Consider the following 13,320-nt stretch of genomic DNA (forward strand, 5'->3'; position numbering starts at 1 on the left):
AAACACAGGGCCTGTGGGTGTAACTGTGTTCTCACCTAGCATGCATGAAACCCTGGGTCGGCATGTGCTTTGTGATCCCAGGACTAGGAGGTCAAGGCAGAAGAGTTTGAAGTTCAAGATCACCCTTCCCCTTGGCTGTATAACAAGTGAGAGGCCAGAATGGGATATACAAGACCTTGTCTCAACAATAAAAAGCCAGGACATTAAGAGGGGCTGCGTACATGTGAATGCACTAGAAAGAGACTTGTCAAAGTGTGGTGTTTATGATTTCATGAGTATAGTGGATTCAGATAATAATGAAGGAAATGCTCAATGAGGTACTGCTTAATATATTTGATCTAAATTATAAAATGCCTGTGGTAGTTTGAAAAAAAATGGACCCCATAGGTCTATAGGGAGTGGTACTATTAGGAGGTCTATTAGGGAGTGGCCTTGTTGGAGTAGGTTTGGCTTTTTGGAGGAATTGCATCACTAGGGGGTGGGCTTGGAAGTCTCAGATGCTTAAGCCAGGCCATTGTGGCAGTCTGAGGATTTAGATGTAGAACTCTCAGCTACCTCTTCAGCACCATGTCTGTCTGCACGCTGCCATGCTTCTTGTCTTGACGATAATGGACTAAACCTCTGAACTGTAAGCCGGCCTCAGTGAAATATTTTCCTTTATAAGAGTTGCCATGGTCATGGTGTCTCTTCACAGCAACAGAAACCCTAATTGTGCCCTTGAACTTCTAATTTCTCAAGCAACAGTAAATCCATAACCATTGCTCTGAAATTATATATTGTTGGAGTCCAAAAGCCACAGAGAAAAACACAGCCCCAAGAAACTCTGGGCTCCATCAAAGCACATGAGTGCCCCTCATCATGTTTCAGTGGCCATTATAGCACAGAGCCTTTTGTAATATTCTCATTGTGGCAAAAAAGCAAAATCAGTTAGTATGAGATTCTAGTATTTCTAAATACTGTATGGTTACTTTGTTTAAAGCTTAAGGCTCTCTAAGAAAGACTTGAAAATTAATTGCAATTTTTTTCTTTAGCATTTTAATTAACACAGGAGCTTGACTTGGCAGCAGATGCCAGTAATCCCAGCACTTGGGTGGCAGAGCCAGGTGGATCTCCATGAGTTTGAGGCCAGCCTGGTCTACAGAATTAGAGAGCTTTCATCCCACAGTCCCAACATTTTATGACTAGAGTTGGCTGTAACTTTGTCTGCTAACACAAATATTTATGTCAAGACAAGGATGCAATCGAATGCCTTTATGTTTTAATGTGGTACTTTAGTGAATCGCTATAATTGCTGTGAACATTTTTTAATTTAAACACAGGTGATTGAAAGGAAGGAGACTTGGTTTGGGAATCAAGAGTTAAGCAAGGGCTGCCTTGGGGAGCCATGTGCTTAGCAAGGGTTCTCGATTCACTGAACTGTCCCTGGACACTGACAGGCCATGGACTGACTTGTTGAAATCTCAGAGCCTGGTGGGCTTCCCTGAGGATCCTCTGCAGGGCTGTGTCACAATTGAATTCATGTTCCATTCACTTCCTCTGATCATCTCTCTGCCGATGACTTCCCTCACTTTATAAAGCATGGAAATGGTACCCTGTGCTGCCGAGGCAGTTGAGACCATAAGTGAGATGCTGTGTGCAGCTGCTCCATGTAAGCATGTTATTGTGGTCTAAAGACCTTTACATCATAGCCTAGTGGTGTAGGCCTATAACTGCAGCTACACAGGAGGTTGTGGCAGGAGGATTACAAGTTCAAGGCCAGCTTTGGCAACTTAAGACCTGTCTCAAAAAGTAAAAAATCTCTAGTTCTGGAGGAAGAGGAGGAAAATGAAGAGGAGGAGGAAGCAAGACCTTCACAGGATCTCGGTAATATACTCCAGAGTTTAGCACTAACATGTGGTGATCTGTTTTCTTAGTTTTAATTTTTCTCAGATACTTTATTTTGAATCCTTTCTGGTTTCTTTACTGCTTATGGTGGTCTACACACACACACACACACACACACACACACACACACACACACACACGCATGTGTAGTAGAATATTATTTTAATGTGCGTTGCTTTTGTTTATGTTGAATTTGTTTAACTCTGTGAAGCTGTGTTACTGTGCCTGTCTAAGACACCTGATGGTCTAATAAAGAGCTGAACGGCCAATAGCGAGGTGGGAGAAAGGATAGGAGGGGCTGGCTGGCAGGAGAGAGACTATATAGAAGAAGAAATCTGGGAAGAAGAAGAAGAAAGTACTCAGAGAAGAAGGAGGACTCCAGGGGCCAGCCACCCAGCCACCTAGCTACACAGCAAGCCATGGAGCAAGAGTAAGATTTACAGAAGAGAACAGGAATAGCCCAGATGCAAAAGGTAGACGGGATAATGTTAGTTAAAGAAAGCTGGCAAGAAACAAGCCAAGCTAAGGCTGGGCATTAATAGGTAAGAATAAGCCTCTGTGTGTGATTTATTTGGGAGTTGGGTGGTGGGCCCCTCAAAAGAGTAAAATACCAACAACAATATACACACAAAGTATTTCTTAGATTGAAACTCAGGGAAACACTACTTTCTGTTGCTCATTGCCACAGAAGCACTTTACAGGGGTTGGGGACGTAGTACAGTGGCAGAGTGGTTGCTTAACATGCAGCCTTGAGTGTGATCCTCTGGCACTGCAGGGAAAAGAAAGGAAAAAAAAACCATATGCATAACATATCTACATTTTTATTATAGAAGTATATATGTAATTACTTGTATAAATTCTTGAAAAGAGAGAATATATGCTCGCAGTTCCACGAGTACAATGATAGGGCTGCACACTTGGTCATTTTGTATGAACGTAAGGGTTTCTGAGGTAGCTTGGGGAGGAAAAAGAACCCTGGGTTCAGAGTTGTTAGCACTCAGCAGTTCTAGGTGGTCTTGCAAAGTGGGCTCTTCTACGTACATTGATACACATGCATATATATCTTCCACACAGCTGCACATTTTTTAAAGACATTTTTTTTATTCATGTTACATACCCACCACAGATCCCCCTCTCTCCCCTCCTCCCGCCCACCAGCCTTCCCCCCAACCCACCCCCGATTCCCTCCTCCGACAAGGTAAGGCCTCCCATGGGGAGTCAGTCAGCAGAGCCTGGTACATTCAGTTGAGGAAGAGTCAAGCCCCTCCCCCTGCTTCAAGGCTGTGCGCTAGCTAAGGTGTCCTGTCATAGGTAGTGGACTCCAAAAAGCCAGCTCATGCACTAGGGATGGATGCTGATCCTATCGCCATGGGGCCCTGCACACTTTAAGCTACAATCTTGGACAAGCATGGATTTTCTTTGTTTTTGGGTCTTTCATATCTGAACTTCGAGGGCCCAGTGCTTTGTACGCTTAGCGTGGTGGCTAGCGCATCATGAGTGTCAACAGACAAATACTAGTCATCCTCACACACCCTGTTAGAATAGCTGGCTTTATTTTCCTAGAGTTCATGTCATTTCTTTATGGCTGTCTAGATGTGATTTACTCAGTGCTCCTTGGGAACCTGATACCTGGTGCCTGCCTCCTTGCTGTCCATTGGCGGAGCCCTCAGTACTTTTACGGGGACTCATGCGCCTTCTGAGCACAGCTCCCCCTACAGGTGGGTTTAGGGAGTTAACTTAATAGTTAGAAGGTGTTACCTCACTCCTTGTCCAGTTTCAGTGTTGAGCTTTTTTTTTAACTTTTGGATTCTGTTTGCCAGCACGTTTTTATTATTAAATTTTTTTTTTGTTCTAACACTTATTTCTACTTAACTTTTTCCAGTTGCATTACCTGGTCCCTTTAACTGAGATTCTCTTTATCACACAGGCAATAGATCTTTCTCTTGATTGCTTTCTTATTTTGAGGTTCTTAAGAAAAAAAAAATCCACACACCATGTGGAGTGTTCTTCTCACTATCTTCATTAGGCCAGGTGGTTGTACCTTGATGGTACTCATGGTGGGTCTCCTAATCTGATAGAGCCATCTCTCTATGGTAAAAAGGAATCTGTTTACCACCAGAGTTAGGTATAAAACACATGAAACCCTCCATGGACCACGAGAACATTTTCCTTGATTTAAAAAAAAAACTGGACTAGCCAAGAATGGAGCTAACATACTGCTCTAATGACAAGTTATCATTTCAGCCTTCATGATTGCCATCCTTCATATTGCCTCCAGCCTTCCTTCCAGGATTGATGTTCCTAGGGAAATATTTATTTGATAGATGTATGGTCCTCTCATCCCAAGGCTTCAGCCAAGTTTTCAGGAGAATCCCCCTTCCCACCTCCTCTTCCAAGTCTTATTAGGGTTTTCCTTTCAAGGAAACACTAGATCTTGGTAAGATTTAGGGATTAAGGGGCATGGAGGCTTCATGTGGGTGACTATGCTGGAAAAATCTACCCTCTCTTTGTGAACGTCCTTCCTGACAGAGGCATTCCACATTTCCTGCTAAATAAACCCTGCCTAGGTGTCCTGGGTATAGCCAAGTGTGTTGTGTCTGTGTGGCAGACCAGAGAACCCTTCAGGCGTAAAGGAGGAAGCAGAAGACCACCTTACCTGGGTCTTAGCATGGAAATTGTATTTCTTCCTAGAGGAAGTGTCTTGTATCTCCTGCTAGGCTGATGAACTGAGAACATAAAAAAGTGACTCCCGTGCAGGAGTGAAGGAGTGTGAAGGGACCGGGGGGGGGGGGGGGAGTGGGGGGAAGCAAGCTATGGAGCTTTCGGATACATGGCTGTGATAAGAAGATCATAGGGAAGAGTCTAGCTCAAGTCTATTGCGCCTGTGAGTCCTTTCAACTTTGACCTTCTGCTGTCTTTCACGGGTTATGTGCATCGGCCTCTGTCCTCTTGCAAAGGGTCCTCCCCAGTCACCCAAACCTACGTGGACGTCTGTAAGAGGACACATACTCTCGGTAACCAAGAGGAGTAACAGGCTTGCACAGGGCTGTGGCGATACTGAGGCGAACACCATGGCACACAAAGACATTGCATCGGCTTCCGAGTCTAGATCTATAAATATATTTATTATAATATAACAACTTAACAATAAACATATACTATATACAATACCATTACAGAGAACCCTGTTTTATATCATTCACAGAAATAGCCAGTTTTGCTCCAGTGTGATAGATGAGGAGAGAAACAGAATTTCAGTGTCATCTGTGGAGTCCTGTTGACCACTAACACCTCCCTTGGAGGCAGACGCACACCAATGCTCACATTCGCCCTGCCCCAGGCAGTTAGAAATTTGTGCTCCAGTCCTTGGGTTCATACTTGCACCCTGTTTGACATAAATACTTTTTAAATGACATACAAGGTATGTAGTTTTGTGCTTATTACTTTTTTTTTAAATAATAAATAATATTAAAAACTGCATAACGAAGCTCGGTATCTTTGTCAAGTGGGAGCCACACTTGGGATGCTGGACGGAGACGCCCGTCGTGAGGACTGGGATTTTTATGTCGTCCAATACTGAATGATGGAAAGTGTGTCCTGTCTCTTTCTCTCTGCCAAACGGTTCTTATCGTGAAGTGACGGCGGCGAGCTGACTTCCCAGGTAGAAAAAATGGTGTGTATTTGGTACTAACTTCAACTAAACAGCATGGTGGCGGTGGCGGTGGCGGTGGTGGCTGCGGCGGCGCGGCCTTCTTCCTGCCCTGGAATGGAAACTGATGACCGGGTGAGGTTTGAAGGTCTAAGGACTAATGGGAAGGCCATTCTCTTTTGAGCCTCGTCGGGATCTCTTTCCTGGCTTCCCTTTTCTCGGGTTTTACTGTTAAAACAGGGCAACAAGCAGAACGGTTCTACTTGTGCCCCTCAGGCCGTGGCTGTCATGGCTCATCTTAGAAGGCTGTCCCCATCCTGAGAGCTCTTGTGGCAGGTGCCTTGAATATATAGCTATAAATATCAAAAATAGTCTCCTGTGCTTTGTAGACATTTCTTCTCCCTCCCGCCCTCCCTCCCTCAGTCCCTTTCCTGGGCCTGGGTCCTCAGCTTTACCTCATGGAGGGAGAGCTGGACTGGTGTCAGAAGCCAGAACTGTATTCTTCTAGGATAGACCCTTGCCCCCCTGACAATGCCTCTGTGAGGCATGGTCTTCCAGGGCTGTCTGGGAGTTAACTTTTTCCAAAAATAAAGTGGGGGCATGGCCCATCTCAGGAGAGATCCTCTATTCTGCACACATAGAAAAATGAGAGCGAGTGCCCCCCGTGGCTCTGGCACTACCTACAAAGAGCTTTGGGAAGTCCCTGTGTTATCCCTCTTGTGGCCTCCCCCTCTCGGTACTTAAAAATAGCCTTTTGAGTATCAAGAAAATGCCTTGGAAATCTAAATAATTCATACTGGCTAAGAGAAAGCTAGCACGTCCACCATGTCCTTTTGCAGCGAAAACATGGTTAGAAAAACCCGTGAAGGACAGGCGGCTCTTCCCAGCGATCCCTGTGGCTGCCAGCCCTGGCTGGGTACACGCAGCTGGCCCTCTCTCCTGTCTGGTGGGCCACCAACCCCCTCGTAGGCCTTGGTGCTGCACGGTCCCGTCCTTCCGTTTTTTTTTTTTTTTCTCTCCGCCACTTGAACGTGTAGATTGGTTAAAAACAAAACAAAACAAAAAGTAGGAATCAAAGTGATAAGGACACTTTGACCTTATTCCCAAAGAGCCTGGTGCCCAATATTGTCACAGGATAACTGATCGATGGTGGTTTAGGGATTGAGCTTGCTCTGCAAGAAGGAAAAAAAAAAAAAACCAGCTTCTCTCCCAGTTGAAAAATATGTGAAACTATTGCACCGGGCAGAGCGAGCGCCCCCTGCTGAGAGCAAGCGCCTTGGCTGGCCAGCGAAGCGATCCCTGGCTCCGCGTGTTCCAGGTTCCTGCTGCCCGGAGCACTGTGCCCCACTTCACCCAAAAGGCGAGGATGATTTTCTACATTCAATGTAGAGAATATTCGAAATGTTCGCGCAGTGAGTTTCTTGATTGTGTTTTGTGGGCCTCTCATTGGTGTCGAAAGATAACCATGGTGTGTGGCATGTGCCTCACCAGACTTGTCCCATAGGCTTGTCCTGGGCTCTCCGCTGATGTCAGCCGCTTTGAATGTATTTCTTTATCACGACACAGCCGTGTCTGAACACAGGACAGGGCATGTGGGGTAGGAGGGTCCATGTGTTGGTTGTGGGCTCATAGGCTTCCATGTTGCCCAGGGCTGGTCCCTCGCTGCTCACGATGCCTCCGGTTGCATAAATTTTACCATCGAGCACCACAGCGCTACGAGAGGAGAAAGTGGGGAAGAGAGTTAGGTCTTGAATTTCCATAGGGGTTCTGGAGACAGAATCCCAACACTGTCCTGGTTACGGGGGCCCTTAGACCCTCTTGCACAGGCGGTGTGGGATCTCCTCGCTCTTCTTTGCCACCTAACCTGGGCTAATAAACAAAACAACAAGGACATTTTTCTACAGGAACACTTGGGGTGTCTGAGGTACTGTTCTGAGGGGAGACAGGCTCATTTTCTTTTTTTTTTTTTTTTTTTTTTTTTTTTTTTTTTTGGTTTTTCGAGACAGGGTTTCTCTGTGTAGCTTTGCGCCTTTCCTGGGACTCACTTGGTAGTCCAGGCTGGCCTCGAACTCACAGAGATCCGCCTGGCTCTGCCTCCCGAGTGCTGGGATTAAAGGCGTGCGCCACCACCGCCCGGCCAAGGCTCATTTTCATTAGCTGCCTCCTCCCAGCTCCACTGAGAGACTATGGATGGCCGCAAAGGGGGGTCACTTCTTACACAGATGCCTGCCCATCTCTGGGTCTTTACTGACCTACGGACAGCTGCAAAGGGGGAGGGGGTCGCTTCTTACACAGATACCTGCCCATCTCTGGGCCTTTACTGAGCCTCTTCTTACTATGCATACAGAGCCTTCTGAATGTTCACACCGAGTTGGGGATGTGACTCAAAATGCCAAGAGACAGAACAATGGGTCAGATCTAACAGAGTAGCAGCCCTGTGATGGGGAGCCCTGCTCCTCTGCCCAGGGACCTAACAGTGCCACTTTCTTCCTGTTTTCTCAACACATGTGACCGGGGTCGCTACCACCTGCAACTCAAGGGCCAAGCATGCTCTGAGGGTGACCAATAGCTCTGCCTGGACCTGTTTCCTGAGTGACACTCGCTGACTGGGACCTGTTATTCCAGACAGCTCTTCCAAAAGCCCAGTATCCTGCTTTTTCTGCATTTCTTTAAAAGTACCTTATTAAGTTTATTCATTGCATTTTATGTGTTTTGCTTGCACGTATGTATGTGCACAGCATGCATGCCTGGTGTCTGCAGAGGTCATCGGCTACTCTGGAAGTGGAATTACAGGTATTTGTGAACCTCCATGTGGATGCTGGGAATCTAGCCCGGGTCCTCTGTAAGAGCAACAAGTGCTCTTATCCACTAAGCCATCTCTCCAGGCCTGCACTCACTTCTTAATGCTTTTCAGCTGCTGCTTCTAGCCATGTTTCTAGCCCCGACTTCTCCTTCATCACTCCATCAAATGGCCAATTCTTCTTGACTATTTCTTGAAAATGGACCCAGAAGTTTTCCAGGACTCGACTCACATTTGCAAGGTCTTGATCGGAACACATCTCGACTCTAGATTCCTTATCCGACACTGCGGCTTCCCGAGTGCTCCTTTCTAGTTCCTCGCTACTCTGGGCTTTCATGTCCTGTTTGTATCGCCGACCATCTCCCTGTCTCTCTCACAAAGGCCCCCTTCCACCCAACCCCTGGTACTCAGTGTTTCCTGGTACTCATCATCTCAGGTGAAACACGGGCCCCTTCCTCACTGACTCAGTAGTCCAGACGTCACTGTCAGCGACAGGAAAGTCAGACCGTGACTGCCGTTGTGGTACTGAGGGATGGATAGTTCAAAACCCAAGGAACCAGAACTCTGCCAGGAGCCTCGCAGTTCAGTTCTCTGGTCTGAACACCAGAGCCGATAGAATTTTCTAGGGCGGGGAGCGACGTATCCAAGTTGTAGCAACATGTTGAGAGTTAGAGTTATCTTCTGTGGTAGCTACGCAAACAACAGGTGCTCAATAAACGCCTCTTGTTCCCATTACTGAAAACTTAATCATTGCCTCGGCATAGTCAACAGGGAACCTTCGAAAGAACCTGCTATGGCATTGCCAAGAGTGGAGTGTTTGGCCCTGCCTCCCCGTTTTCCTGTTCCTCTTAGAATGGTAAAGGAGGCAGCCAGAAGAGCTGGTGTCTCACGGATCTGGGGTTGGGGTGCTTGGCGCCGATCTGCATTCTACCTCTTCTTCCTCCATGTGCTTGCAAGTCAGTAGCTTTTGAGTGTCTTGTGCTTTTGCCTGGGCCAGCATAGGGCTCACACATGTGAGCATCCCCCTCATGACGAGGGCCAGTTGTCCCTACCTGCCTCTGGAAGACACCCTGGGAGACAGAGAGCTGGCCTTGCTTCTCACTGAAGGGAGGGTGGCATTGATGTCTCTTCCAGTGTGAGATGAGGTCCTCTGAGGCACGGTTTGGGGGTCCTGGGCCAGTTGCTATCACAGGGTCCGATCACAGCTGCTCTGAGGGGTGCCATACTGTACTCTAGCCCTGACATCCATTTCTGTGGCAGGGGTGGGGCGAGGGAGGCCACCACTCCAGGTTTGCAATTGTTTTGGTGTGGGGAGGTGGCGAGTCCTTGGAATCCCACTTCTGGTGGGTTCACCCACGCACCCTTCCCCTGTCCCCACTCCTCCACAACCCCAGCTCAGGTACCCCCTCACCTGCAGAACTGGCGAGAGTGGTTCATGTTCGGGCCTGCCTTGATGTTGCCTTTTTCTGGGTCGTAGATGGTGGTGGCTCGGGCATAAGATCCTCCCAGGATGAACACAAAGCCGTTGAGGGTGACAGCAGGGGCATACTTGTTGTCTGTGAGGATGGCGGAACCAGGTGGTCAAGGCAGGTGATCATAGCCTCCCTCCTGTTGTTCCCAGCGGTGTTCCCAACATCAGTATGGCACTGATCGCCCTGAGGACAAGCTTGGGGACAGGAGCAGCCCGAATCTTGACTGGCTTGCCCTTTTCTAGGTTCTGGCATCCTGGCTGCACCTGGGCTTTGGGCTACCTACTACCCACCGCTAGACCTGAGTCTGCAGACTCTCTGGGCTTAGCCTGATTCTATCTGGGATGTGGGACAGCGGGGTGCCCCACTGGGCTGGACTGAGGAGATGCCAGATTCTTACCGATCATTGGGGACTCAATGAAGCTCCACGTGTTGGTCTGTGGCACATAGGACTGAAGGACGCCTGCGGCTCGGCCTGCCTCATTGACCCCACCAAACACGTAGACCTTGCCACCACACACAGTGGCCGCAGCTGAGTGCACTGCCTTGGGCAGAGGGGCTACCGTCTCCCATTGGTTAGTGATGGTGTCGTACCTTTGAAGAGGAGAAAGAGAGAGTCCTTGTGCAATGCAGGCCACAGTCCAGGGAAGCAGCACCTAGGTGGAATTCAGCATCTGCTTTCTGCCTTCAGCATCGCTGGCACAGGGAACCCAGGCCTTGCTCCAAACTGGTTCTAAAGGCCTCCTTTTGAGCTGCAGTGGGGCCTTTTTGCTGCCTGGCCAGCCTCTGTATAGATCCTGCCCTTGCTTACATAATGAACATCCCTGTGGTGATGGTGTACCCGGAATCTGCTGGGGGAGACTATTTCTGCCTTCAAGAAGCTGCCGGCCCAGTGGGGAGGACAGCCACATCAAACATGCAAAATCCAACGATCATGAAGGATGGTGTGGCGTGATGAGTGAGGGGGCCAACATGCACACGGCAGTGCCCCCCCTTTCTCTCATAGGTGAGGTTAAGCCTCTCTGGAGAGTGGCCCAGGGCTGGGTCTGGAGGGGTGAATGGGCTATTAATATCAGGCAGAGGTTGGACAGACGCAAATGGGTTCAGGAAAGCATGGTATTTTGAAAAAAAAATGGCCCCAAAGGAAGAGGCACTATTAGGAGGTGTGGCTTTGTTGGAGTAGGCGTGGCCTTGGAGGAAGTGCATCACTGTAGAGGTGGGCTTTGAGGTCTTATATATGCTCAAGCCACAGCCATTGTCTTAGACGACTTCCTGTTGCCTTCGGGTCGGGGTGTAAGAATTCTCAGCTCCTCCCCCAGCACCATGTCTGCCTGCATGCTGCCGTGCTTCTTGCCATTACGATCATGGACTAAACCTATGAACTGTACGTGAGAAACCTCACGTGAAAGGTTTTCTGTTATATGAGGTGCTGAGGTCATGGTGTCTCTTCACAGCAATAGGAAGCCTGACTCAGATAGGAAGCTAATTGAAGGTGAAGGGATAAATGTGGGCACAAGGGTATTTGAGGGACATCTGGAGTAGTTCAGAATGGCTGGAGGTAGGGTAGATTAGAAGGCCTTTGGTGTGCCAGGCTTAGGGACTTGGTGTAGGGAGCAGTGGGGAAGCCCTGCAGGTTTAAGGCGGGAAATAACACAATCAAAAGAGATGAGAGACCACTGTGGCTGCAGGGTGGGGAAGGTACTTCTGGGAGGAAGTATCACCCACAGGAAGCTTGATGAGAAGCAGGTGATGGATGGGTCGAAGGATGAGGAGTGTGAGGGACTGGGCATGGGAAGGGTGAGGAGAGGGATGTTGGCTGTGGGGATGTTGTAGCTGAGAGGGACAGGGCTACATGGAGTGCCTTGGGGGGGTGTCCCTGTATTGGAAGAACTGGGGAGGTGGCTAGAGAGGGAAGAGTCCAGTGGTAATCGGTGTCTGTGGGTACATGCCAGCGCTGTGCAGTGGACAGCTGGGCATGGATATCTGGATTGAATAGTTCGCTTTGGGGGTCACCAGCACAAGATGGACATGAGAGCTGAGGAATGTCTTGGGGAGTCCAGGTGGTCCTGAGGCTGAGGACATGCTGCAGGGGGGTCGGGAGGAGGTTGGCTGTGAGGGGTAGAGAAGCGCTCTCTTGGAGGGCAGTCAATGTCAGGTCATCAGTCAGCAACTATGCCTTGAAGACAGAGGACCTCACGTGTAGACGGGGCAGGGGGGGGGTTGGGGTTAAGGCATGAAGTCTTGAGCAGGTCATGGTGTTCTTGACGCCACTGGCACTACAGGTGAAAAGAGATGCACACAAGGCATTGTGTGTCGGAGTGACAGAGGGCAGTGCATTGGAGACAGTGGCAGCAGACGCAGACTTCTCTCTGAGGAACCTGAGCCACCAAGAGGGCAGAGATGGGGGTTCTCAGAAAGGAACATGGAATCCGGGGACGGCGGGTACGGGTGCATGTGCGTGTTAAGTAGAATGCTCACCAGTGTTTACCAGCCACCTCTCTGAGGAAAACATCCTCGAAACACCTGCTGGTTTCTGTGATGTAAGCCCTTCCACCTGCCTGACCCTATCAGCAGGATGTGGGAGTCCAGGAGAAGATCCTCTGTGCTGTGGTCACGGCTGTCTAGACTCTCTCTCCCACATGCAGCTCCAACAGTCATGTAAAACCCCAAATAGAGAGCAGGAAAATACCGTGGCTAGCCAGGAAGTGATGACTTGTGAGGAGTGGATTATCTGTGTGTTAAGATAGAATTCTAATTTTTAATAATAACTGGGTTGCACAGTTCTCCAAATGTTATCAGCCGCTTCTCCTGAGCCCATTGAAATGAACTCTGGCACAACACTGATTTTGTTTTAATGGCAGCGGGGGTGGGGGGGGGTGTTAAGTACATTTTGTGTGTGTGTGTGTAGATAGGATGAAGCCCAAGGGAATGAGCAAAAAGTTAAACGGCGCGACTCCAAATCTGTGCATTCTGCGTCCATAGATGCAGTCCGTTGTACATAGGAAACAGCTAAAAAACTGTATCTGTATCGAACACGTACAGATTTTCCATTATTTCCAAAAGCAATACAGGATAACGGCTCTTTACATAGCACTTGCATTGTGTGAGGTATTGTAAGTGGTGTGTGAAACGATGTAAAGTACCTCGAGTCTGCAGCAGGCTGTGCACAGGTATTTCTATATAGACACCATACCGTTTTATATGAGGACTAAAGCGCTCGCAAACGTGGGTCTACAGGCATCCTGAAACGAGTCCCCTGTGGGAACCAGGGGGATTTCACAGTATAAGCAAGAGAGGATGGCGCACAACTGAGTCCCAGCACTCGGATGTTGACCCCGGAGTTTAAGTCTAGCCTGGGTAACAGATCCTACTGAGAGATGGGGGAGGGAGGGAGAGAGACAGAGAGGAAGGCGAGAACACACAGCTGGGGGTCACAGGGAACCCCGAAGAGCCCTGAGCCCTCCCTTGTAGTGGGTAGCTGTTCCAGCTTTGACCTGGAAGTACTACCCCCACTGAGG

The 13,320-nt window shown here is 48.7% G+C and overlaps 1 protein-coding gene across 1 annotated transcript in view; it reads right to left on the reverse strand.

Annotated features, from left to right (window-relative positions):
* Window positions 1-4,988: 4,988 nt before the first annotated feature.
* Window positions 4,989-13,320, reverse strand: part of Klhl29 (kelch like family member 29) — a 138,644-nt gene continuing 130,312 nt past the window's right edge. The window contains exons 10-12 of the mRNA XM_059248497.1: window positions 10,203-10,396; window positions 9,745-9,889; window positions 4,989-7,246 (exon numbers count right to left, since the gene is read on the reverse strand). Of these exons, the coding sequence (XP_059104480.1) occupies window positions 7,063-7,246; window positions 9,745-9,889; window positions 10,203-10,396 (523 nt within the window). The 3' untranslated portion in view covers window positions 4,989-7,062. The remainder of the gene's footprint in view (window positions 7,247-9,744; window positions 9,890-10,202; window positions 10,397-13,320) is intronic.

The sequence above is a fragment of the Peromyscus eremicus genome, chromosome 22, assembly GCF_949786415.1.
Source record: "Peromyscus eremicus chromosome 22, PerEre_H2_v1, whole genome shotgun sequence".
In the NCBI taxonomy this organism is placed as follows: Eukaryota; Metazoa; Chordata; class Mammalia; order Rodentia; family Cricetidae; genus Peromyscus; species Peromyscus eremicus.